General features: G+C 38.5%; 1 protein-coding gene and 1 non-coding gene across 2 annotated transcripts; both read right to left on the bottom strand.

Annotated features, from left to right (window-relative positions):
• Positions 1 to 10641: 10641 nt before the first annotated feature.
• Positions 10642 to 10724, bottom strand: trnal-cag (transfer RNA leucine (anticodon CAG)). The gene has a single exon. It is a non-coding gene; the product is annotated as a tRNA-Leu (tRNA).
• Positions 10725 to 18810: 8086 nt separating this feature from the next.
• sox7 (SRY-box transcription factor 7) lies at positions 18811 to 22652 on the bottom strand. The gene is made up of 2 exons (XM_062437126.1): positions 22198 to 22652; positions 18811 to 21090 (listed from the first exon to the last, which is right to left on the bottom strand). Exons 1-2 carry the CDS (start codon positions 22427 to 22429, stop codon positions 20129 to 20131), a joined length of 1194 nt encoding a protein of 397 aa, XP_062293110.1. The 5' UTR covers positions 22430 to 22652; the 3' UTR covers positions 18811 to 20128.
• Positions 22653 to 24585: the final 1933 nt, after the last annotated feature.

Here is a 24585-nt window from a genome sequence, read left to right as displayed (position 1 = left end):
AATTATGATTATCCTAACTACTAATTACGGATAAATACTAATCTAGTAGTGGGGGTGAGTGTGAGGTGACCTTTTTCCCCTGGTGTTTCCATACATAGGTCGAATAGAGGTACCTATCTTGCATCTGTGCTAATAAACAAATATAGCAGCATGTCTCGCCAACAATCTTTCAGGTTTTAAAAGTCATGTCATCTTTCATGATTTAGGAATTCAATTTTTTGTTGATTATACTAAAAGTTAATCTCATAAAAACCCTCTGAAACGGCACTGGATTGTTTAAAAATGTATGGTAACCCAGCTTAAAAATTGTTGTTTGGATATGGATGATCTTCACCGGACAGTGACAATAATGTCATTCATTCTCCAAATTAATGACAAGAAAACACAGATAATAATAAATTCAAGTGAAGAAGTAAAGTATCAGTTGCTTTGTTTTATCTTATTTATTAAAGTGTGCTTTTACATTTTTATGACACTCAATATTGAATAATGCTGCTTCTACTTTCTGCAGACAACTAGGAGAAATAATGTAGCCTACAATATTGAGAGTTTTGTTGATATTATTTTGTCTATGAGCAGTCAGTTTTGATGATGGTGCAGTTTCAAATTTAAACAGCCTCTGTTAGTAACAGCAGATTAATGGCTTCATCCATGGTCACACAAAGCCCAGGTGAAGATAATTAATTGCCGCAGTGGAAGACACAATTCTGAGACACCTCCAGTATCAAACAAGAAGAACAGAGTTTTAACGTTGACCTGCTTCTCTTATCTCAAAAATAGCTCTGATTTGACCAAGATTAATGGGTTTTGGAGAGATACCCACTATCTGAATGCACATGTGAGGGAATATCCCTGCATCATTTCCACATACACACACTCAAAATATAAATCCCACTTGACTTAGATTGTAACAAACTACTATGAAGCTGATGTTGTGTGAGTGTATTTGTTGTGTCCTGAAAACAGCTAAACAAATCACATATCTCCTGCTAGATAAAATTACCAGTCTGGTAAAGAAACTAATAATCAGGGATCAAATGATGGGTGCAATCAGTAGAGTGTAGGAAACACTATTTCCTTTTTCATGTTATCTTTAATGTTAAATTGATTGTTATTTTCTAGTCTACTAATATTTTAAATCAGACAATTGAATTTCATTTTGAAATCCTGAAATCCTCATTCAAAGGTGGAAAGTGATTTTGAAGAATGCATAATGTAGCTAGAAATAAAGAAGGTGCACTTTTCTGAGTTTTTTTCTATTCAGTGTCCTTTAATTCAAAAGCAGAACTCAGATTTTTTTTTTTTTTTAAACAGAACAGTATTTAACCTTTGATCTACAGAGACTCCAAGAGGGTTTTTTCAATTACCCCTATAATGTAAAAGTTATTATACGTTATGTGTTTATATTATAAAACATGTAATTTAAAAAAAAATTCACAAATCCAATATGTGTAACTGTTAAAAGATCATAATACTTAGTAACCTGCTGTTTTATTCACGTAAAAGTTAACATTAAAAGTTGTATCTTTGACAACCATATGTATGTGTATGTATGTGTTGCATGTTGTCATTTGTTCATGTTCAATTAACTTCAGTATCATAATCAAAGACCTCTAATTCAGTCTTGTCATAATTAAGAAGCTGTTTCATTAATTAATTAATATCATCCTGAAATTGCTTTTTGACATTTTGTGTTTCACTGCATGTAGAGCTGATAGTGGATGTGACTCTCAACTGGGTCTTAGCAGGGCACCAGTGCTGTCACTAGAGGCCTCTCTTTCACCCTGGTTTTCAATCTCAGCCTTTAATAACAACAATGTGTGACACTTTGACATTTTAAATCTGCATACTTTTTAGAATAAAAAAAAAATCGAATTATTGTTTGAGTTGATTATTGTGTATAATCAACTCATAGTAGCAGTATTCACAAGTATTCACATTAGGTCAAGCACAGAAACTTCTTCTTATGAGTAAAGTATTATACCAGTCTAGGCAGGTTATGCGAGGACATGTCATGAAAACAGAACATGAAAACATAACATCAATATAATTACATATATTCTAGGCATTAGTAACTCACCTTGCGGCCCTCCGGAGTGTACAACTTCCTAATGTGGTACTCCATGAGCTCAGAAATTTCCTCTAAGAAAAGCCCAAAACTGCGTAGGCTCCTCCGGTGCAAGACGATGGTCCTCCTGAACGAGGGGTCGCTGTTCTTCACCAGCGCTACCGTCTTGTTGGTCCTATGATGATGGATGTGGCGTTCATGGACAGGATGTGCCACAGTTGGCAGGGTCGGCCTCTGGAGAAGATACTGATGGGGATGATGATGGTGTTGGTGATAGGGTGTGTGAGTGTGATACAAAGGCGAAACCTGAGCCTCTAATGCTTCTAGGGCCTGGCTGTGTCTATACTCAGAGCAAAGATAGCATTCCTCCAGAGGGTCATGATGGGCCACCATGCCATGTGGGTGGATCCTGGGGAGCCTGGTGGTGTGATGCTTGTGGGAGCCCTCGCCACCTATGGCATTGAAGCACTGGAAGTTTCGCTTGTGGGAGGACATTTTGGGTTGTGCAAATGTTGATGGTAGTCTCTCTGCTCTGGATCAAGGATGACCTCAACTGAGCAGAAGAAGGGGGGAGGTCAGCTTGGGTCAACATTGACAGGGGGTTGTCATGTTTCTCCTGTGTTGCCTACGGGAAGTTGTTGCACAGAACATCTGCATGGCTGCCATTCATCTCATCTCATTCAAGGCTGAAAGAGAAATTAAGACAAAAGGTGAAGAAATATCACAGGCATTTCAATGTTAACCAAATGTCCCTCATTGCTACCTGCTCTTATGGTGGAATGTATAAAATTAAATGTTTGACTCAAAAATGAAAGAAACCAAAACATGGCAGATTCTGAACTTAGTGTTTCCTTCACATCCATTTTTTTTAATTTAAGACTAACCAGCATTCAGACAGTTAATTTGCAATTGCACTTTTAGGTCTATTTGAGCTTTTATTGGTAACACAGCATGGTTCTTCTGCTTCTTCCCTGAAGTACTTAAGTCTAAATTAGCACCTAAACATGTTTGATAAGGACTGACATAAAGCTTGTCTGAAAAAGGAAATCCTTTAAAAAACACCTTTAAGCCTGTAGGTGTAATCAGTCTCTGCATTTATCTCGTGTCTCAAAATACTGAGTCAAAAGCAACTGGATGTCCTGTTTTTTTTCCTGTTTGATCCGAAAGGCTTCTCCAGGTCAAGGTTTAGTACATCTAGATATCTTACAACCTGGATAACTTAAGTCAATTATTTCATTGAGATTAGATCAGAATCTAAGAAACTCAAGTACTCTTTGTCATATATTTTCTATTCTACTCTACTTTTTATGCGCATACATTTTTTATTTTGGCTGACATAAAAAGGACAAATCCAGACTATAAATAAAGTTCTCCACAGTTTAGCAGCCGTTAAAATCATACACACCATTACAAGTAAAGAGATACACATGATACGGCTGTTACTTATGTACAGAGTGCTGTGAAGATCAAAGAGTAAATGAAGGCAGGGATAATGAGCATGCAGCCACAAAAAAATCCTCTGAGTGACTTTCAATAATGAGCTTAAGTCTCCGCTAGCAGTGAAAGTGGACATTACCTCAGTGATTGTCACTGTCACTGAAGAAAAAACATTCTTAACCACAGCTTTTCCTGCAATCAATAATATGAGGATTACCTATAAAAAGCAGAAATATCTGCAATAAGCACAGTTCATTCTTACTGAGACAATACTGCGAGGTAAAGATGATTCATTGTTGCCTGGTGGAGAGGGATGCAAGCCCACTTTAAAATGCATATAAAAACGCCTCAAAATTCTTTGACTGGTAAAATAGGCTAAGCTTGACTGACACCTATAAAGAATAGGTTTGGCTGTTGTCCTTGTTATTGTATTGGTAATGTTTCCGACAAGCAGCAAGTGTTTCCCCAGTTGAACATTTTGGCAGAGAAAAGTAATTTTTTTCCGTAAATACATTCATGTTGTCTGTCAACCATGGCCTATAAATCTTGAGAGTTGAACGTACTATATACCATTTATAGCGTACTTTAGCATTTTGTAAAGTCTATGAATATAACTTTAGCAGAAAAGGGTACAATATCCATTATAATCCAGGATTATGAAAGCAAATATATTTCAATTAACTGTATTTAAATACATTATGATATTGTATGAAAAAAAAACCCAACAAAAAACATGTATAGCTAGTCTGCTTTAACTACCGATACCCAATGCTGACATTGTCTATGATATGTTTCAGAACAAGTCAAAGCATTATATGAGTTATAAACTTCAGAAAATGCACAGTGACTGAAGGCTATTTTTTACCCTGCAGAATTTAAAGAAGCCTTTTTGCAGGAGTCAAAGATTAAAAGGTGCTACAAGGGTAACTACAGGGATACTATCTTATGGTGTGTAAAGACAGCTCATTATACACTGTAAGGTAATATTGTCTACTGTATCTTGCAAACTTGCAGAATTTAGTTGATACAAAGAATTGTGTCAGAGACCATTATTCTGTGTATATTATGTCCTGCTGCTAAGCAAATGACGAGTCATGGTCAATGGATTAGAGGTATTTTTCTTTTTCTTTTCCTTTCTTCACCATGACCAGGAAACATATGTGGCCTTGGATCCCTAGAATAATGCCATGTTATCCCTAAGGTGTCATGTTTGCCAACTGAGGCTCCTAAAACAGTTCAAACAAGGAAAATAAAAATGACATCCTGCATTCAGGCCAGGCTGAGTTCATCAAGTTTACCACGGACTATTGCATCCTTTCTTTGTGAGTATCACACAAACAACATAGTACAAGACTTAAATATTAACTTCATGGTGGATAATAACAGGCTTTCCACTTCATTCTTTCAGTCAGTGTCACACATTTCAGTTGCTATGCAAACAATTTTCAACCTGAAAGACATGCTGCAGATACATATACACCCAAAATATACAGCAGGCTATAGATACTCTATGTATACTCACATGATCCACAATCACAATCCAGACTACAAAAGAACCAAGCTGAAAAAGTACTCCCAAAGCCACAGAATGTGAGATGTAAACTCCCAAAGAAACATCAACCCGTTTGAAAGCAGAGAAATGAGAAACCAGTTCAAAAGCCTTCCTCCAGAAGCAGGCCTACCTGCTAATCAGATACATGGGAAGCTAAGGATAGACTGAAAAGCCTGGCTAATCACTCTGAGATTGGCCTGAAATCTGCTGAGGCTTTGGACACATGACTTGGACTTGACCATTGCATAAAGGGAGTTAAACACGCTTTTAGAAAGCAGTTAAAGGCTCAGTGGTAAACGAAGATTATGTATAATGTTCCTTTTTTTACAAGTTACCTTTTGTTCCTTCAGTCATCATTATATGGCTGCTGCTTTTGCTGTGTTTTGTCTCTGGCACTACACCTTGGTTAGACTGTTTTGTCTGAACTATCCATTAAAACATGCACAAGTTAAAAGGTTTCTTTGTATGTTGACGTAAAATGAAATTGTGATAATCCCCCCCACCCCCGTTTTTTAGTTTTTGCAAGGAGGATAAGGATTGCTGAATATAGTGAAAATGTCTTTGTGGTTTCCTACATTTTCCAGAATGTCTTTCTATAACATCCAAAAAAAAAACACCTACACTTGTTGCATCTATGGTTATCTCTTGAACACAGTCATGATAACCTAGTATTTGTCATAGTTAGCATGATAGTAAGTCATGGAAAAGCTTATCAAACCCATCACTACCAGAACACATGGTGTTATCTCATTGGTGGGTATGTCCCTCAGTGTCAAAAGTGTCACTCAGTAGATATATACAAACCTGACATTGTTCTGCTGATGTTTCAGTCTTCCTATTAAACTCCATTGAAGTTGTGCTTTAAATATCTCTGAGACACAATGTTGTGTACAGTTTAAAACATGTCAGTGAGAATGAACAAAATACACTGCAACACTTTTCATTAAGCTTCTGATATCTGGTTCTATGTGCTGCATTACTCTGTGCCCGTCTTAGTTTCCTGTTATCCAATTAACCTTGAAGTGAGCTCTACAAATAAATTATTCTTACTCTTAAAATATATAATGTTCAACAAAACTGACTCAAGTAACTCAGGCATTTTTCCTGTCTCCTTAATTTTGTGTTTCAGCTTAATGAAAACCTGATTTTTGATCTATTCTGTTAAATTTAGAAACTTTAAGTGACCATTCAAATAGTGCCGAATAAGAGTTTTGACAAACATGTTAGATTGAAATGTTGATTTTATGACCTGAAATAATTTGCAGCTTTCATTTGAGTGAATTGCTTGTTTGTTTTTTCATCCTGTATCTGTGAAAGTCTGATGTCTATCATATTCAGCCAAAATGTCACCAGCCCGTTTGAAACCAGCTCCCCTAATTCCTGTGTCATGCCAAGTAATCATCACCTCAAAAACACAGCAGACACAATTAAGATACAACAAAATGCCCAACAGAAGACAAAGAGGGGTCTCAAGGGTCATATCAAGATAAATGGGCAAAGACCGCAGCCTTTAAATTACCCATTTATTTTTCCAAAGCACTGTGATACTAATAAGAGAGGAACTGCCTCCAGCTAATTGGCCTACTTTCTACCCAGCTGGCACAGTCTCCTCAGACAGATTGATGTGACAGTCACAGGGCATGTGAAATGCTTTTTCAAAATGGATCAGACATGAACTGACTGCAGCAATATCTTTAAGACATAAGGCCAAAAAGGTCTCATCAAACATGTTTCACCAGCATTTTTTATGTGAAAGGTAGGAAAGGCTATTTTAGATTCTCTGCTTTCCTTGTCTAAGTTTCACTTGGGGTCAGCTCACTCTTTTCAAGGACAAAGGAGCTGCCACAGAATACATATGAGGGGTTACCCTTATCAGAGGCATACAGACAGCATGCCAATCCCTCCCTATGATGCCAGAAGTGCTTAATCACAGGAGCACCCACTCCCACAACACATATGTATATACACACGCACACATACAGTGGGGCGAGCCCTCATGCTGCCATCTGTCTTCCGTCTTAAGGAGCTTGATGGGTCACGGTGGGGTGGGGTTGACTTGAGGTGGTCAGATTTATTATATCCTGACTCACAGGTGAAAATAGCAGAAAGACCCCCTGCTGAGTCATGACAGTGAGTGAGTGACTCACTGGTTTTTCGCTCTGACTGTGGTCTTTCCTGTGTAAGGAAGGCACCTCCCCTCACTCCTTACAATAAAATGAGAGAGCTTACGATCAGTTTGAGTCAGCGGCAACTATGACACAGATGATTTATCTTTTAATTAAATTTCTACAGATATTTTACCCCTACAAGGACCCATCTGTGCTCAGTCAGATGAATAACAAACTACTACACCCACCACCAGCCTCTCAGAGCTGAACGTGCCAGAAACCCAAATGAAGGAATTTCTCAGAACCTGCAGTCCACATAACACTGAATTAAATATGATTAGCAGGCATTTTAGTCTCCCTCAGCTGCCTCGCCTCCACAATGCAAATCACACAGTCTCACAGTCACAGCAGGATGCCCTGAAGCTCAACGTCAAGCTCACACGTGTGCGCTCATGCTCAGGCTTAGCACCCCCCCCTCCCAGTCAAAATATCAAGGGTAATTAGTGTGTATCCTGCTGTGCAGCAGGATACCTGCAAATTGCATCCGTTAAACTCAGTTAAACCCAAGTTGAAGTCTGAATATAACATATAATAAATGCTCCTAATTAAAAGGTAGCCTATGCAATTGTACATTACTTCAGACTGCATAGATGCAAGTGCAAAATTACAAACCAAAAATGATAACGTTAATACAATTAACTTTCCACGATGAAATTTCATGGCATCAAAATATTTTGGCATAAAAACACACAACTCCAATTCTCACAGCTAATTAAATTACAATAAATGAAAACATAAAATGGTGATTTTTTTTCAACATGTAATGTTTTAATCTATCAATAAAGGTGAGAATAAGTTCATAAAATAGACAAAAAAAACACTAATGAAAATAACGATAAATTAAAAGCAACATGCCAATTTGATTGCTGGTCATCTTGGAGTTGACTATCCCTTCATCTATGCATCTAACCAATAGAAAAACAGGGATACCCTCTTGGCATAATGTCCATTCCTTTATATTTTTTGCAATGACAAATAAAGTACTTTGAACTTAGGTTAATATAGTTCATAGTCTTTTTTCACTTTTTTTAATTTAATATTGGAAAAAACTTTGACTGTTGACTCTCTAACATTTACATGTCCTAGCGAGGTCAAACTGAGGATCACAAGAAAGGAGTAGGCTATAAATACTGTGTCTAAGAGGAGGGAGCCACATTTACCCAATCTCACAGTGTCAGGCCCACACTCAGGACAAATCCTCCTGCACTACTTACAGCAGAATTAAAGCAGAAAACCTCAGCAGAATCCTAATTTAAATGTCCGGTTATATTTATCCATTTGCAGTTTTGTTTAATTTATTCATTTCTAAGTAGTCCAAATCTGGGTGGGTCAGGTTTAGCCACCAGACATTTAACTATTTCTCTTTCACATGTGTAATTAAGTTTAATATAAACTCCACAGCACATTACCAAACACAACCATGTCAATGTGTGGTTATGTAATGCTTAGGTAATTGTGTGTGTACATGTGTATCTTTGCAGAAATTTGAATGCATCCCTAAGTGGTGTTTTCTATATGTGTGCATTTGCAATTTACCATCACTGGGTTTTTTTTTAGAATAGAATAGTTTTTTATAGCGGTCTGCCAAAATAAGGCATATGACACAAGACAAGAAAGGCAATCTTGTTAGTGAGATTTAAAAGCCCTCATATAGTTTCTTCTACTGCATAATCAAACCAGTCTGTCGCAAGGTTATTATAGTTTTGAAATTTCTATTAGTTTCTATTTTTATTTAGTTTTTCAGTTTGCTTTTTTTATTTCAGTTTAGTTTTAGTTAGTTTAACAAATGATGAAGTAGTTTTACTTTAGTTTTTATTTTGAGGAATTGACTAGTTTTAGTTTAGTTTTTATTTTGTTTTAGTCTTAGTTTTTCAGGTATTAGGAGGAAAGCCTTGATAAGTAGAAGCTGTAAAGGATGAAATAATGCTGACACTGAGGTAAAATTAGCTGAACTGACATATTAAGTAAATATAAACTCTCTGAGTCCTTATTTGTACCTGAATTACATCCTCATATCCCCATGGAAATAGGTTTCATCATTTTTATTGGTTTAATATTATTAGTAGAAATCAAAAGATTTATTTTGTATTGTCTTTGATTAATTCTTGTACAATAGTGTAGGCTAACAACAGTTTTCCCACAAAATCACTGTAAATGAAAAAGCTTTTATTTCACAAAGTCTGTCTCCAAAAAGCTAGCACATGCAAATGTGAATGTAGTTTCTTTGGTTTTAAACCTTAGGAACAAATAGTGCACATAGAGCCTACTCCAAAGCATACAGGAGAGGTTACTGCTGGCATTACAGACATGTTGTTTATTTACTATTAGAGAGGAGCTGGTCTAAAATGACATAGTTGTTACATTTTTCAGTATGATAAACACAAATAACTACTATGTATTATTTGGCTTTTTTTATTTGTCGAATAGGAAACTTACACTAATTTACCTTAAATATCTTGACTCAACCAAGCCCTTAACATATTTGTAACTCTTCATGCCACAATATTTCTTTAAATGTCCTAATTGTCTTAATTTGACACTACATTGCTGTGCATTGACAGAAATACAAACAAAATAAGGTTAAGACAAGTACATATCTTTGAGAAACTACATTTAACAATGCAACATATTTCCTTTTTTTCACATTCACTGATCATTCACACCATCTTGTCCTTAAGACAGCTGCAGACGTCTGTTCTATATTCTAAAGATGTATCCATAACCTATCTGATGAATATATTTCTAGCTGCCAAAACACAAATATGAAACATAATGTTTCTAAATGCTGTAAGCGGGCCGCAGGCGGGATTCGAACCAACGACTGTGGAAACTGTTGCGTTTACTGGCAGCTCTCAGTGGAGGGGATTCACATACACCTGCTGCGTGATGCACATTGCTTTATTTGGACATCACTCATGGAGTTGGAGGTATTCCCCACTTAAAGACGTGGTATAATTGATATAAATGATAAACACAAAGAAATACTTGCCTTTTAAGTTCTTCCCTGCACCTTACAGAAGTGCTTAGTTTCGATCTGAATGCAAGGGTCGTTAGGTATCCTTTATAAATGCAAAACTTTTTCCTGTGAAGAAAATAATATAATATAAACTACATAGGCTTCTTATTTATGAGAATAACTTCTTCTCATTACACATAACCAGCCTTTACCTTCTTAGCTTTGACAGTGTCCGGGGTTGGTGAACGCACCCTTCAGAAATAAACACAATTATACCTTCTCCGCCTCAACATTTCTCCAGTGTGATTGGTCACTGTCATTGGTCAGCTGTGAAGAATTCGCCAAGATGATTGGTCGCAGAATGTTGGAGCCACGAATGACATTGGTCAACATTTTAGACAAGGAAACCTAAGCCGGTTTTGATTTTAATCGGGGAAGACACTGAAAAAAAAAAAAGTGATGTCAGAAGTGGGATTCGAACCCACGCCTCCAGAGGAGACTGCGACCTGAACGCAGCGCCTTAGACCGCTCGGCCATCCTGACGTCAATACGTCAAGATGTTTTTAATTACTTAAATACAAATAAAAATGAATGGGACTACTGCGTTTGGAAAGTTATAAAAATCAGGAGCCATGACTACTAAACCTACAAATATAAATGGAACAACAAAGACTATGAATGCAACTTTAGCTCAACTGACTCATGAACAAGCAAGCAAGGATGTAGCTTCAGGAAGCTAACGTGTTTATGTTATGATAGGAAACCTATCGTTACACACCTGGGACACCGTGAATAGCTCCTTCGTGACTGCACCGTTATCTAGAGCACACACACAGTACCACCTCTAACAGTCTTACATGTGCTTTGATAGTAGTTTATAATACGGAAGGAGTTTAAGGCTGCAGTTCCTCTCATGGCCGATAGATGCTGACTCCCAGAAACTGCTTCAGGCTAATATTGAAATCAGGCCCTTTGCCAACAGGTACAGTACCAGTCAAATGTTTGGACACACTTTCCCATTCAAATGCCCAATTTTTGACTGGTACTGCATGTTTTCAGGCGCAATTCATTTTGTAAGACACTATTGATGTGAATGACAAGAAACCAAATAATATAATCAAACCTTTTATCAAAATTATACACTTGATGGTAGAATTAGTTCAAAGCTTCGTGAATATAAATAATATATTATTGTATGTTTTGGGGTAGAAAAAGTATGGCTCGGAAGCAGCTTTAATCACCAAAAATCTACCAATTTTAGGTTCTCATTAGGTTAATAAGGCATGATAGCACCTGGGGTGCACACAGCCAGTTAACAATATAATTACATGGCATCAGAGTAAAATATGGTTCATCCAAAAGTTTTCCCAAAAGCTACCCTTTCTAGGAGCAGAGTTGGTGAACACTGCCATATCCTACATTTATGTATGTTTGAGAGGCACTTTAGAATGATTATCCCACCGCTAAGCAGAAATTGGTCAGTTTTGAAAGGTATAAGTTAACCGTAACATAGCCTTTTAAATCAAACTATGTTTGCATGTTAGTCTTTTGTAATATAGTTGCTTTGTTGACAAATGTATAATGCTTACTCTGTAAGTTGATATTTTTAGTGCTACCAGTTTATGAGTCCAGTGGTTGTGTGCAACAGAGGCTACGTGACTGTAGCTGCTTTATTTGCTTATCAGAGCTTTCAGCTATCACTACTCTTAAGTATTCTGCCATCTGTAATAAACACAGACCTATACAGCTCATATCCTGTTTTGAACCTGTCAACATGGTACTTTAGTTGAAGTGTCTGAACTCTGGGGACGACTGTGTGAGTCATTTCCAAATGTCTCATTTTTGATGTTGAGTCTTTAAGGAAACGGGGCTGAGCATCCAGCAGGAAGGGATTCCTTCAAGCTCAGACATCAACAACATCCCGAATATTACTCTCGTAATGTAAGGTCGGAGGAATGGGAGTGAGCTTGGAAATTATACCAGAGTGACCCATTGCCAAGGTCAGTCTTACCCAGAAATTCTGAGTGTAAACAGTGAACATCAAGGCAACGGAAATGATGTGTGTCATGACTGACGTACTTTATCTCTGAATAAGCACTGGTAATGAGGTTTGTTGTTCCTGTATGTAGGAACTTGCATCACTGATACACGAATCTTGCACTTCTAGTTACCAGGCCTTTAGGGGGTTAAAAGCTAAATGATGAAGGAAACAGCTCTCCTTACCGAAACACATCCTGTAAGCATTTTTAAATATGTGTATTGCATCTTTTTTCCTAAAGTGATAAAAATGAATGGACACAAAACAAAAAAACAAAAGCCACCACCAGTATAGAAATTAAACATTTACTGTATTCCATCCTTTCCACAAAATGTATATATATAATAATATGATCCACACTACACCAGTGACATTTAAATTCTTACAGTGCAAAGGTTTATCATAAATAAAATGAAATGAAAGTAACAAGTAGTTTTGAATGCAAAATCACGTATGGTGAAAGTAAACAAACTTAAATCTAGAGTTTTTGTCATCTATCATATCTGGGAACTCCAGATATTGAGGAAACCCAGTTTTTAAGTAACTTGACTAAAGAATCATTTACTGCCTGAAAATAGTTTACTGACACTTATATGTTCTCCATGTTAAGTATATTTAGTTTTTTAGATTGTTGGCTAAATGCCATCGATGGCTGACAATGATATTGATTTGTAATATTATTGGAGTCATCTCCAATCGTTCAATTGCTCTCAAAAAAACCCAATAAAGTGTTTTAAACATTTTTTGTAGGGCTGCAACTAACTTTATTTTCATTATCAATTATTCTGTTGATTTTTTGATTAATTGATTAATAGGTGATGATTTTGATCATTGTTTCCCAAAGTCCAAGATGCAACCTATAATGTCTTGATCTTTCTCCCAATAGCCTACAAACCACATATATTCAATTTACTATCATAAAGTACTGAAGAAACCACAGAATATTCACATTTAAGAAGCTGGAATCTGCAAATCTTGACATATCGTCTTAAAAATGTGATTAATATGATTAATATGAATTGATTATCAAATAGTTTGTGATTAATTTTCTGTCAATCGACCAATTGACTAATTGTTGCAGCTTTAATTTTTTGTAGGGGGCACACTACATTTTTCTTGTAGCCATCTCCAATTTGTGTATTTATGTGTACATATTGGACATTTTTACAGGGTTGGGAAGGTGAAATGGTGACATTAGAAGATGTGGCTTTCTAACACACTGCTTCTTCATCTCTGCAAAACTGATTTTCTTTTATGATACACAAGAAACAAAATTAAATCTTTGTTTGTAATGCATATCTGTTTATTTATTTTATTAATGTTTCATTTAAGATAAATTTGTAAATATAAACATAAACTTTATTTATGGATCCATATTTATTTTCTTTGTGTTACAGTGTCAAAGGTAGATGACAGGAATCTACCTCAAAGCATTTCAGTTGCTCTGGATTGAATATTATCACAATCTGATAACCCACTCATGAGCAAGTTTTCAAGGAAACATATTTCTTAGATGTGTGCCTTTATTTTCACAACTACAACAATTTTCTAACTGTACTGTCGACTTGCAGACCAGCTCCTTTGTGTTCAGCCTATACGCCTACACGCAACTATTTGATCCTCCAAGTGAAAATGAATGGATGAGGAGACGGACGTGGCATGCTGCAAAGCATTGTATGACTTTGTAGAGTGCTGCTGTTTGGCATACTCGTAATCACGAGCAGGGAATGTCAATTACGACAGCATTAATCCTCAAAATGTTGACGGCAACAATAACAACAATCATCCTTTAGGACATATAACCAGTTATTCAATAAGAAAGTGATCACTGTGTTGATTCACAGACATCTAGGAACTAATTATTAGATACTGTTTCCCTACAGCAAAAACATTAATTGTAAAAACTGTTACTTGAACAGAAAACATTTTCAATGCATTTTTTGTTGACTGAACTTCTTGGCATTTTGAGTATGACAAATTCAATAATATACATTGTATTGTGTCCATTCTAGTTTGAATAATTTGTTAGCATTGATCCGATTCACTTTACACAAATATCAAAATATTAACATTCAAATATTTATGCTTAATAACCAACATGAACCAATCATTGTATCATTACTTGTAATACAGTAGATTAAATCTAAACAGTGTTTAAACTTTATCATGAAACCAAAAGACATTAATAATATTCTATTGCATTCTGCAAACATTTCGATCATGTTACTTTTGATTAAAATAGAAGGCATCACTTTATATCCAATCAAAATCAAATCAGTTTATTTTCTTTAATAGGAAAAAATACTTTTTTCTTAAATTGTTGATATTTGAAAAATTACTGAAATAATGTAAATGAATACATTATTTTAGAATTGTAGCACTTAAGTTATTCTACGAAATGGGGTGAAAAAATGCAAAATGAAATAAATGGAAAGAACAATATGCTACAAAAACATACAATCAATATTAACCATAACTTAATTAATAATTAATTAATAATAACTGTTAGGACCGATCTTGTTTGTGTCACAATCTGATTTGCTTGTTATATTGTATTTGGACATTCATTTTATGCAGGCTATTTGCTGAAATATTTAAAACTTGATGACTCTCAAAAAGTCTCACAAGCTGTCATCAGGCAGCCCAGTCATTTGCTTTGTCTATCCTGCACAGTAGCTGTTAAAAGGGGCTTTCTCACACAGCTGAACTTATAACATCACTCATCTAAATCATTAGTGCGTCTGCTTTTCAGGATGCATGCTGGGAAAACACTGTTGGTGCAGGATGACGGAGTCAGACTTTCGGTGGAAGCATGTAGACCCACTAAAATGGAAAAGATGGGGAGTGACTTAGATCAAAGACATATCTTCCTCGCCTTGTTAAAAAAAGCAGTGTTCAAATGGTCAGGGTCATATTTTGTTATATAAAGTGTAAACTGCAGCATCTCAGGAGATGACAATTTTTATACATTTTATAAACTTAGTAGGAATCAGTCAAATTATTTAGAATTTCAGTCATGTTTCAGTTGTAAGACCCTGGCCTTGATTAAATCTAGTTGTCTGTCAGAAAATTGACATTTTGGATTAAATACTGTAATTAGTTCCATTAAAACATGAATCAAAATACCTAGTGCCTCTACCAGTGATTCCCACAATACAAGATCACACGCGGAACAGATAAGGATGTTCTATCTCTTAAATGGAACAACCACATTGCAATTAGGAAGCACAATAGGAACATCCTCCTCCACATTGAGGTGAAGAGTTACACCACCCCAGGGAGAATCTGCAGCAGTCAAAAACAAGCCAGATAGCGCTGCAGCATACATAGACCAGTGAAAGCCATATTAGAGAGAGAGAGAGACCACTGCTGGCCATGCTGTAAAAATAGGACATCCACTGCAATTTTACACCGCTCGTCTTAAAAATATTTATAAATCTGTGCTGAATCAAAACTATTTTGTAACTTCTTTCATATCATTATTCTGTTCCATTTTGGGTGGCACACGCTGATTTCACTTAAGGCAAAATGTTTGAATGCACAACTAGTGTTTTTTTCATTGGTAATTTACTGAAATGTGCATACTCTTGGAAAGAAAAGCAATTCTCAATCCTTTCTGCAGTAGAGCACAAGCTTTCCTGCCTGCACCGATTTGGTAATCAGGCCGTGCTTATGGGTAAATGGAAATCTAGCCTTCTCCTTCCCTGGGTTGGCAGCCATGTGCTGGCCTCCCTCTGTGCTTTTGCTGGTCGTCTGTATCTGCTTAGAACAGGTGCCGGATCCTGTTCAGCTGCAGCATTCACAGAACAGGTACGGGTGGGAGGCCCTTGGCTGCTCGCACAGTCCCCCAAGTTTTCCAGGGGTCCCCATCTGTGTCCCTGCACATCCTCTGCCACATGGCACCTGTCCCTCGACGAGTCTGGTCCATTCTTCGTCCGGCGACGTACACGCCTGCCTGCCACCACACACTCTGCCTGTTGTTGAGCCACAATGAGATGAAGAATAGCTGCACCCATAATCCCTTGCTGTGAGATGTGTGCACCCCCCCCCCCCCCCCTTCTTTTCCTCCTTTGGCCAGATTTAGGGCCAAGTAGAAATTGTAAACAGGTTATTATGCTGCTGTAACACACTCCAACTGGAAATGCACTCCAACAACATTTAGTATTTACTGTTGTAAGTGTGTCTTTATCCGTCATACAGGGTAGTTTAATTTGGTGTTAAGTTCACTGTGTTTAGCGTAAGGAGGAAGTGGTAATGGGTTTGTAGTTTTCTGTTTGCAAGGCTTAACACGAAAATACCTGATTATTCCATCAGAATCACTTGGAACGATAACTTTTCTTCCCTCAGCTGCAAAAAAAAAAATGCTTGTGGTTTATGCAGCTGCTTTTGCAGGTTTTGTAATTTCTAATATTAATGGAAGCAATATTTGGTACTCTACTAATAACTGAAACACACAATAATATATCCTAGCATGTAGGTTTGAAGGGCATCTCTGTCTCAGACATTAATACACCTCAGTCACGTAGTTCAAATCAGCCACTTCCTCTTGACCTACAGTTAGTACGCAAAGAACGTCATATAGCACAAACGGTGGACCTCCAGATATGACGTGATTGGACGCTCCCTCGCTGGCTACACAATGGACGCTGGACCAACCAGACAGTCGGCCTCCTCCGTGCCTCTGGAGGACATGATATTTAAAGTGATCACTGCTCACCTCAATCCCAGCAGATGGATAATACTTTACGCAGCTGTGCAGGCTCTGGCCCCGTCCACACACACCGAGCCTCAACGCTGTTACCTTGACAGTTGGTGTTAGACCACCGAGTTGTTTGTTTGCCCAGGGAAGTGACATGACGGCAGAGAAGGAAATAGGAAACATAACAGACTACCTGACAGACTCATTCCACAGGCTTGACCTGAGACTGGAACTGAGCCAGCCAGCAATCAGAGAGAAATAACAAGAGGAGGCTCTTTTGTTTGTTCAGCCTATATCCTTATATTCGCAAATATTGTAAATCTTGTGATCCTGCAAGTGTATAAGAGATTCAATTAGTCAAATTTTAGAATGGATGGTATGTACTCCCTGACACACAATTCTTGCATGTGCCTGTGTGTATAAAGTGCAATGTTGACATGGTGCACAACAATGTCATGCCACTGTTTGTTGAGACGTTATTTTCTCTTTCCTCTCCTGTTGATTTATTGCAGCTACGTTGAGTGTTTTGCCCTCACTTCCCGAAAACTTAAAAGTCACAGGATCTGCAAATCTCAGCAAATACTTCTCTAGAGCTACTCTGGCAATCTCACTGAAGGGATTTAGTTTGCTTTATCAAAATCAAAATGTTTAGATTATTTAATTTAAAATTATAGATGTTATTATTCAAAAGAAATGTTAACTGGTCAGTGCTTACTATTTTGTCTTTGGAAACTACTAAATGCTTAATGGTTTAGATATCAAAATGGCTTTTATTTTGATCACAGTCTGAAAACAGCAACACCATATGTATAATTTTAGTAAGTGTAACATCTCGTGCCTAAGTTGAGGTTCTTGTGTGCAGTCTAACATGATGATGCTTTGTCCTTGTCCATATTACAGTGTCCTTCCCTGAGGTGGTGGATGTGATTGTTGAAACATTGCAGGGCATCTTTACCAAGGGAGACTGTAGCAGCACCCGGAGCTGACCCCAAACAACTCAGAGACTACTTTCTCACCTCGTATGCCTGCGGCACCACCAGGCTGTCTCCCGCATCCAAAATACAGTATGGTCACACTCAAACAGACCCTCCACAGAGTTTGAACCCCCACAGGTACAAAGGGTAATGATCTAACCCCGAAGAAATGAGCACAACATCACCCAGCTGCACACATTGGTACATGATGAATGTTGTCATTCTGGTCAGTTTAATCACATTCGTTGTGAAGGTCTGTCAAAAACACAAGATCAGTGTTTAATATAGCTGCTAAGAAAAGGCACTTTTGTGTACATTTATTCACCAAAATCATCTGATTTTATTATCGTGTGCGTTTGTGTGACGGCAAGGTACAACAGGCCAGGTTGACAAAACCTCTCCTGAAAAATGTTGGGTAAGTAAAGACGGCTAAGTAAGATGCTAATCAGCACGGCAGTGTTTCCTCCCGCTAGCTGAACAGCGGGTTCCCTTCCCTCTCTCTGGCTCTTTAATGCAGGGCCCAGCCAGGCCCAAACATCCTGACGGAGAGAGGCTTTTCCCTTATCAGTCAGGAAACACTGTTCCTCCGCCACATCCTCTTTACAAGAAGCACGACTCAACCGTTCCCAAAAAATGCAGGAAGACCAGCCAGACTCCAGGATTTGTCAAAAGCCCCCCAAATTCCTTTTATCGAAAAAGAAAAATTCAAGAGAACAGAGAGGGTGAGACGGGAGGAGTGGAGAGGAGAGGAGAGAGGAGAAAAAAAGAGAGAGAGAGAGAAAAATGAGGAGGGTGTAAAACAGTCAACGAGGCCTCTGGATTTATTTTTTTATTTATTTTGCACAGATTACGAAAGGTCTGCATCAGCAAGATATAACACGGGGTGAGGGGGTGGGGTGGAAGGAGTGTGGGGTGGGGGTTGGGGGGGTCCAGCGTGCCTAAGAATGGCACCCAGAATAAGACTCCAGGAAAACAAAAGACGTTTGAGATGGAGGCGGGTGGCGACGGCTGTGCCTGTTTTACACTAATCCTCTGAACCGGGATGAAATGAAAGCGAGAGGAGACGGATGGAGAAGGATGATGGAGGGTGGAAAAAGCAAGCAGGGGAGTGGGTGTCAGAATGGGCCACTTGCAGTACAACAGTTAGACAGAGCCCGAAATAGAAGAATACATGGTGTGACACTTAATTCAAAGATGGACAGATGATCCCTTTTTCCCGTTTGTGTATGGAAAATTGCAGTGTTCAAAAGTTACCAAGCAGGAGTACATCCTTCTTTTTTTGTTTTATTTAGTAATCTGATTGTATTGATTACGTGCTACATATGAGTAGAAATGTGTTTGATATGCTACTGCATGATGCCTTTTAAGTTTTTCAATTATTACCAATACTCCTGATGATAATAATGAAACAATAAGAAGTCTTTTGCATGTTTGTAGATACATCATCTAAGTAGCAAGCACATTAATACAAAAAAATTCACTTTATTTTAAATTATTGTCTTTCACAAACCTAAATCAGCATACAGTTATACTTACCATTATTATTTTTCATTGTAGAGGTTATGATTATATATTATTAAGTACTTGATAAGAAGTATAAACGCCTTTTTTCTTCATTATACACCGTCTTTGTTAAATTGCATAAGAAATGTCCAACTAAAACCTCATTCAATTACAACTACTGAGGTAAGACTCCCAAACTAATGAGAGTGAGAACATAATAATACAAACATTCGAATGGAAAGCATCGATAGTAGCATTACAGTTAGAATTTATGCGAAACATCAAAGGACTTAAATTAGCATCTAATGAGCATCTGTACACGCATCAGTGGCAACAGTAACTGGTGACATTTACAAATAGACAACAAGTCTTTTCACAATTGTTCTTCTGGTTTGGATATTTCATGACAGCTGGAGGTGACATACTATATAGTGTTTTGTGTCTGCATCCCTGAGGTGTCCATCTCCCTTTCTTCACATTCCTCCGATTGCTCTTTGTTCTTCCCTCGGCTCCAGACAATCGAATTGCTCAGTAATCAGTTCAGGTTTTAATCGTGGTGGGATAAAGTTCCCCGTAGATGCTACTAAGGAGTTTTGAAATTTCTTCAGTAAAAACACAGAAATTTGTCTCTCATTAGCACCCAAGTGCAACGTCATCCCAACTCGACTTCACCCATTTTAAACCTTGTGGTGTCTCTGATCAGTCACAAGTATAATGGGTGCTGCAACATAGCTTAAGAGATGCCATAGTTGTTGTAGTAGGCCGCCGTTGCGTCCGCCAGCACGGAGATGAGGCTGGTTTCTGTGGTGCTACTGGGACAAGCTGTGGTGGCAGACGCCACCTGGATGTGTCCTGTAACAGTCATGCTGCTGCCATGCTCAGGGTGGAACCCGCTCCCGTTGGAGTTCAGGTACTGGTCAAACTCATTGCGGTCCACCTCACCCAGTAGTTCAGCCTGGCTCAGCTGGTCTAGAGTTTCCAGGTGACCCTGAGTCTCTGGTGGGGGGGACAGCTGACCCAAGTGGCCCTGGTGGAGCCCATGGTGAATCTGGGGGAAAGACGAGGTACTGTAGTAAGACAGAGGAGGGCCGGAGATCAGTCCACCTCCGCTGCCACCAGTTTGGGACATGTGAGGGATGTGACCTATGTGTGTGCCCCCACAGTGGATTTGGGTCTGAGTGTAGTCAGTGTGGTAAGGGGGCGGGCTGCCCATGCCATTCTGGTGGTGCTCATTTGGGGAGCAGGAGACAGAGGAACTTCCAGATGTGGAGTAATAAGACGGGGGTACATGCTCATGGTCCACGGCATCTAAAGGGGACATCTCAGGAGGAGTGGGCAGGCCGTAGGGGTAGGTGTCAAAGCTGCTGTTGGAGCCGGCGTGGTCTCTGAAGCTTCGGACGCTGGGCAGAGCAGGGCTGGAGCTGGAAAAGCCACCGCCCACACCATTAGGGCTGCCCGCGTCTTTGTCAAGGGGGTGACAGAGGGCCCGTTGGTCAGGCAGGGCGTTCTGATCAGGAGCTAGCCCGCTCAGGAGGAAGCCAGGATCCACGCGCTTGCAGATGCGTTTCAGCTGTTTCTTTCGGCGAGGACGGTACTTATAGTTGGGATAGTCCTGCATGTGCTGCACCCGAAGCCTCTCTGCTTCCTCCACATAGGGCCTCTTCTGAGGGGGAGTCAGGGCCTTCCATGACTTGCCTGCATAAAGGGGAGATAGCAGAATGTTACATTTTGACTAAAAATTCTCAATCGGGTTCAAAAAATCCCTGTTCACTGTTGTATCTTTTTCTTTATTTCACATCTATAATCACCACAATATAACTGAACATCTTTTGTTCACACTCAAGTTCTTCAACTTGTAAAATATTCATAAAAAGGTCCACAATAATTTCTTTTTTTTAAAGTTGTAGGCAATTCTATTGGATAATTAAGTTATAAAATTAATGTGAATAATTATAGAATCACAACATATTTTACAAAATTATACAAAAGAGATATAAAACAGAAATAAGAGCAATTTTGTTTTGAAAACACTATTTTTCATTTATACATCATGGGTACGTGACATTTTTTTAAATGAAAGGAAACACTCATTTCTTTAACTTCAACATTAAACTTATTTTAATTTTTAAAAATGGCATTTAATAAATAGTTTTTGAGATAAACAATAGTGTGTGTGTGTGTGTGTGTGTGTGTGTGTGTGTGTGTGTGTGTGTGTGTGTGTGTGTGTGTGTGTGTGTGTGTGTGTGTGTGTGTCTGTGTCTGTGTTTCTCTGTGTGTGTTGTCCTGGAATTGGCCTAAAGATGATTTCTGATTTGCTAGAGTGCCAGATCTGGAGATTATCATTATAAACAGTGATCCAAGTAAATCAAAAACAAGATGATACATCTGTATGCTTTTCTCCGTATGTACTCTTTTTACGGGAATTTTACGGGTTCGCAACATTAATTTCTGAAATTTCGTGGGGTTTTCAGGACGCAATTATAGCTACAATAAGAGGATGAGAAGTTTAATATACTTTAAGATTAATTTATAACCCACCAAGATTAAAAACGTGGTTTTGTTGTTTGTTCTTAGAACTTTTGAAAAACATTTTTTTTAGTTTTAAATGTAGGCCTGTCCCATTGGATTTGGAGATAACTTTTATTAAAACATCCGAGGCCTGAATGGATGGGAAACTCTATGGAGAGCTTTAAAAATTAGCAATAAAAATACTAATACTAATACTAATAATAACAATAACAATACTAACAATAACAATAATAATAATAATCCGTGATAAATCTTTCATTAATTTTGTCTCACCCAACATCTTGCTGAGCTCGGCATTGTGCAGGTCTGGATTTTGAACCGCCAGCCGCTTGCGCTCATCTTTGGCCCAGACCATGAACGCATTCATGGGCCGTCTGATCCGCGGCTCCGGCGCCTTGTCCACGGGGTTCCTGTGCGGGCCGTGTCCGTCGGGCACGTCTCCATCTCCTGGAGGACACTCGAAGGACTCCGGCCATGACGAGTACGCGCTGATGAGGGCTGCCATCTGCGCGCTCTCTCCTCTCCAAACTTCAGATGCGCTTCTCGCTCTCTCTTTGACAAGTTGACTTCTGGCTCTGATTACAATCTAAAGGCTAATTAAAGCGCTGAAAACATACAGAAAATGCTCTTTAAAAATCCAGCGAGATCACTATGAGCTACAGGCTGCAGTCAGATGTCAGTGCAGGTTGTGGGAGAAACCACAATGTGTTCACGCAGCGGCTCCTCCTTGTGAGTTATGATTCAGTCTTTCCTGGTGGATGGGGGGAGCGCTTTATATTTGAGGAGCAGGTTCCAGGAGAAACCCCGGAGGACTCTCGGCTCCTCCTTGATTGCAAGTTGAGCCCCGTGAACTACTGTAGGAAAGGGAGCGCAGCATTTCAACGCCACTAACTACTTAAACTGCGTGGCCTCAACACAAAACAACACTTTCCCCTGACAGATTTGTTGTTGAACTAACAGGGCAAATCATAAATTATTCATTGTGCAGTTCATGATTAGTTTTTGAACAACTGATCACCATTCAACAGTCAATTGGGTAACATAAGGTCAAAGTTAGTCAAACAACAAAACACAGTAATCTTAAAAGGAAACGTCACTGTTATTCCATTATCTTCTTCCTCTTATGCAGTGATGACAGAGAGATTTTGCAACCTTAATTACGTTTTCTAGTGAACAAGGAAAACCTTACCTGACAAACTTATCTAACCTGTTGTGGTTTACTTAATATCCAAACTCCACACGTTATTACGTCTTCAGATTTCCACTGAACTCCACATAGCACCTGGGTACATGTCAAGGAAAACACCACACTCACATTTCAGTAAAAGTCTATATTCTTCCCTTTTTCTTTTTTTTTAACCAACAGCTGCAATTCCAAAAAATTGCAGTTCAGCAATATAATTTTCTTGAAACTTCTCAATGCAAGTGCCTATGTCACAATTACACTCATCCAGAGGAGGAAAATGTCCTATTTTTAACAGTTTGGGATACATTTTTGGAACCTCTGAGCACATCTGTGAGCAAGAGCAGAGATAACCACTGAACACACACTACAAACAAATCAGTTTCCTTCTGTGGCCAGAGGCGGGTGCATATCAAATCCAGGAGTTCCTGTTGACAGGATACTCTTGGGCTGCAGCCATGGAGTAGCTCACACACTCTCTCACACACACTCACACACTGCTTGAACACAGCTACTGATCACAGGTCAGATACTATCAAAGTTTGTAATATTTATGGAGGGAGTAACCTGACTTCAGATGCAGTAGGTAGTTTTAAGTGTATCCTCCCACTTCACTGAAATTTAAGAATTTCAAACTTTCAGTTAGAGCTGGTCCACAGGCAACATAAGTTATAATACACATATTTTGGTCAGTAGTGCCTCCCCGCCCATCAAACTGAAGTGTCAGCTCATAGCTTTGTGTGAAACGTGCCCCTCACAGGAACAGGATACGACACCTGAAGCCACAGATTGTGCATAGAGCAGGCACATCAGTGATATATAGGGCCACATTTCCTCTTGCCGTTCTGACACGGCTACATTGATGTGCAGTCAGTCAGTGAAAGTCAGTGTGTGTGTGTGTGTATGTGTGTGTGTGAGCTGACAGAGCCCCACAAGCGTGTACAGTACAGCACAGACAGCAGACTGTGTGAGACAGAGGTGACAAGTTTCACACTATATTTGCAATTTGGATTTTTAACATGTGATGGAGTTGGGGGTTTCTGAAAATGACTAATAGCTGTATGGTTGAACCGCTGCGTGGGAGGGAGCTGCACCAGCCTGCTGTTGTTCACCCATTCACTGTGTAAGACATGTGGCTGCTGGAGACTTGTGAGAGGGATTTGAGTCTTTGTGTGTGTTATAAAAAGGAACTTAAACATCACATCCAAAAAGTTTGTGAGTGACATCCAGTGTTGAGTTTTATCAAGCTTAAAGGATTCCTTGTCACTATCAGGGTTTTCTCTTTTTCTAAAATTGTAAAAAATGTAATTCACTCAATCCCTGCTGTTTTTCATGCCAGATGTATCATTATAATACTTTTTTTTAGAGTACAAATACTAAATATTTATACTATATATTCATAGATGCATACATGTAAAAAATAAATAAATTAGAAAAATAGAGCCCAAATTTTTGATTCTTTTCAAAACTCAAAATTC

Source organism: Scomber scombrus, chromosome 17 (genome assembly GCF_963691925.1).
Source record: "Scomber scombrus chromosome 17, fScoSco1.1, whole genome shotgun sequence".
Classification (NCBI taxonomy): domain Eukaryota; kingdom Metazoa; phylum Chordata; class Actinopteri; order Scombriformes; family Scombridae; genus Scomber; species Scomber scombrus.
The sequence above is the reverse complement of the archived record's forward strand: the minus strand, read 5'-3'. Positions and strand labels throughout refer to the sequence as shown.

Coding starts and splice junctions, on each gene's coding strand:
- sox7 (XM_062437126.1), bottom strand. CDS start 22,429: ATGGCAGCCCTCATCAGCGCGTACTCGTCATGGCCGGAGTCCTTCGAG. Junction 21,091..22,197: donor CGAGCTCAGCAAGATGTTGG/GTGAGACAAAAT, acceptor CCCTTTATGCAG/GCAAGTCATGGAAGGCCCTG.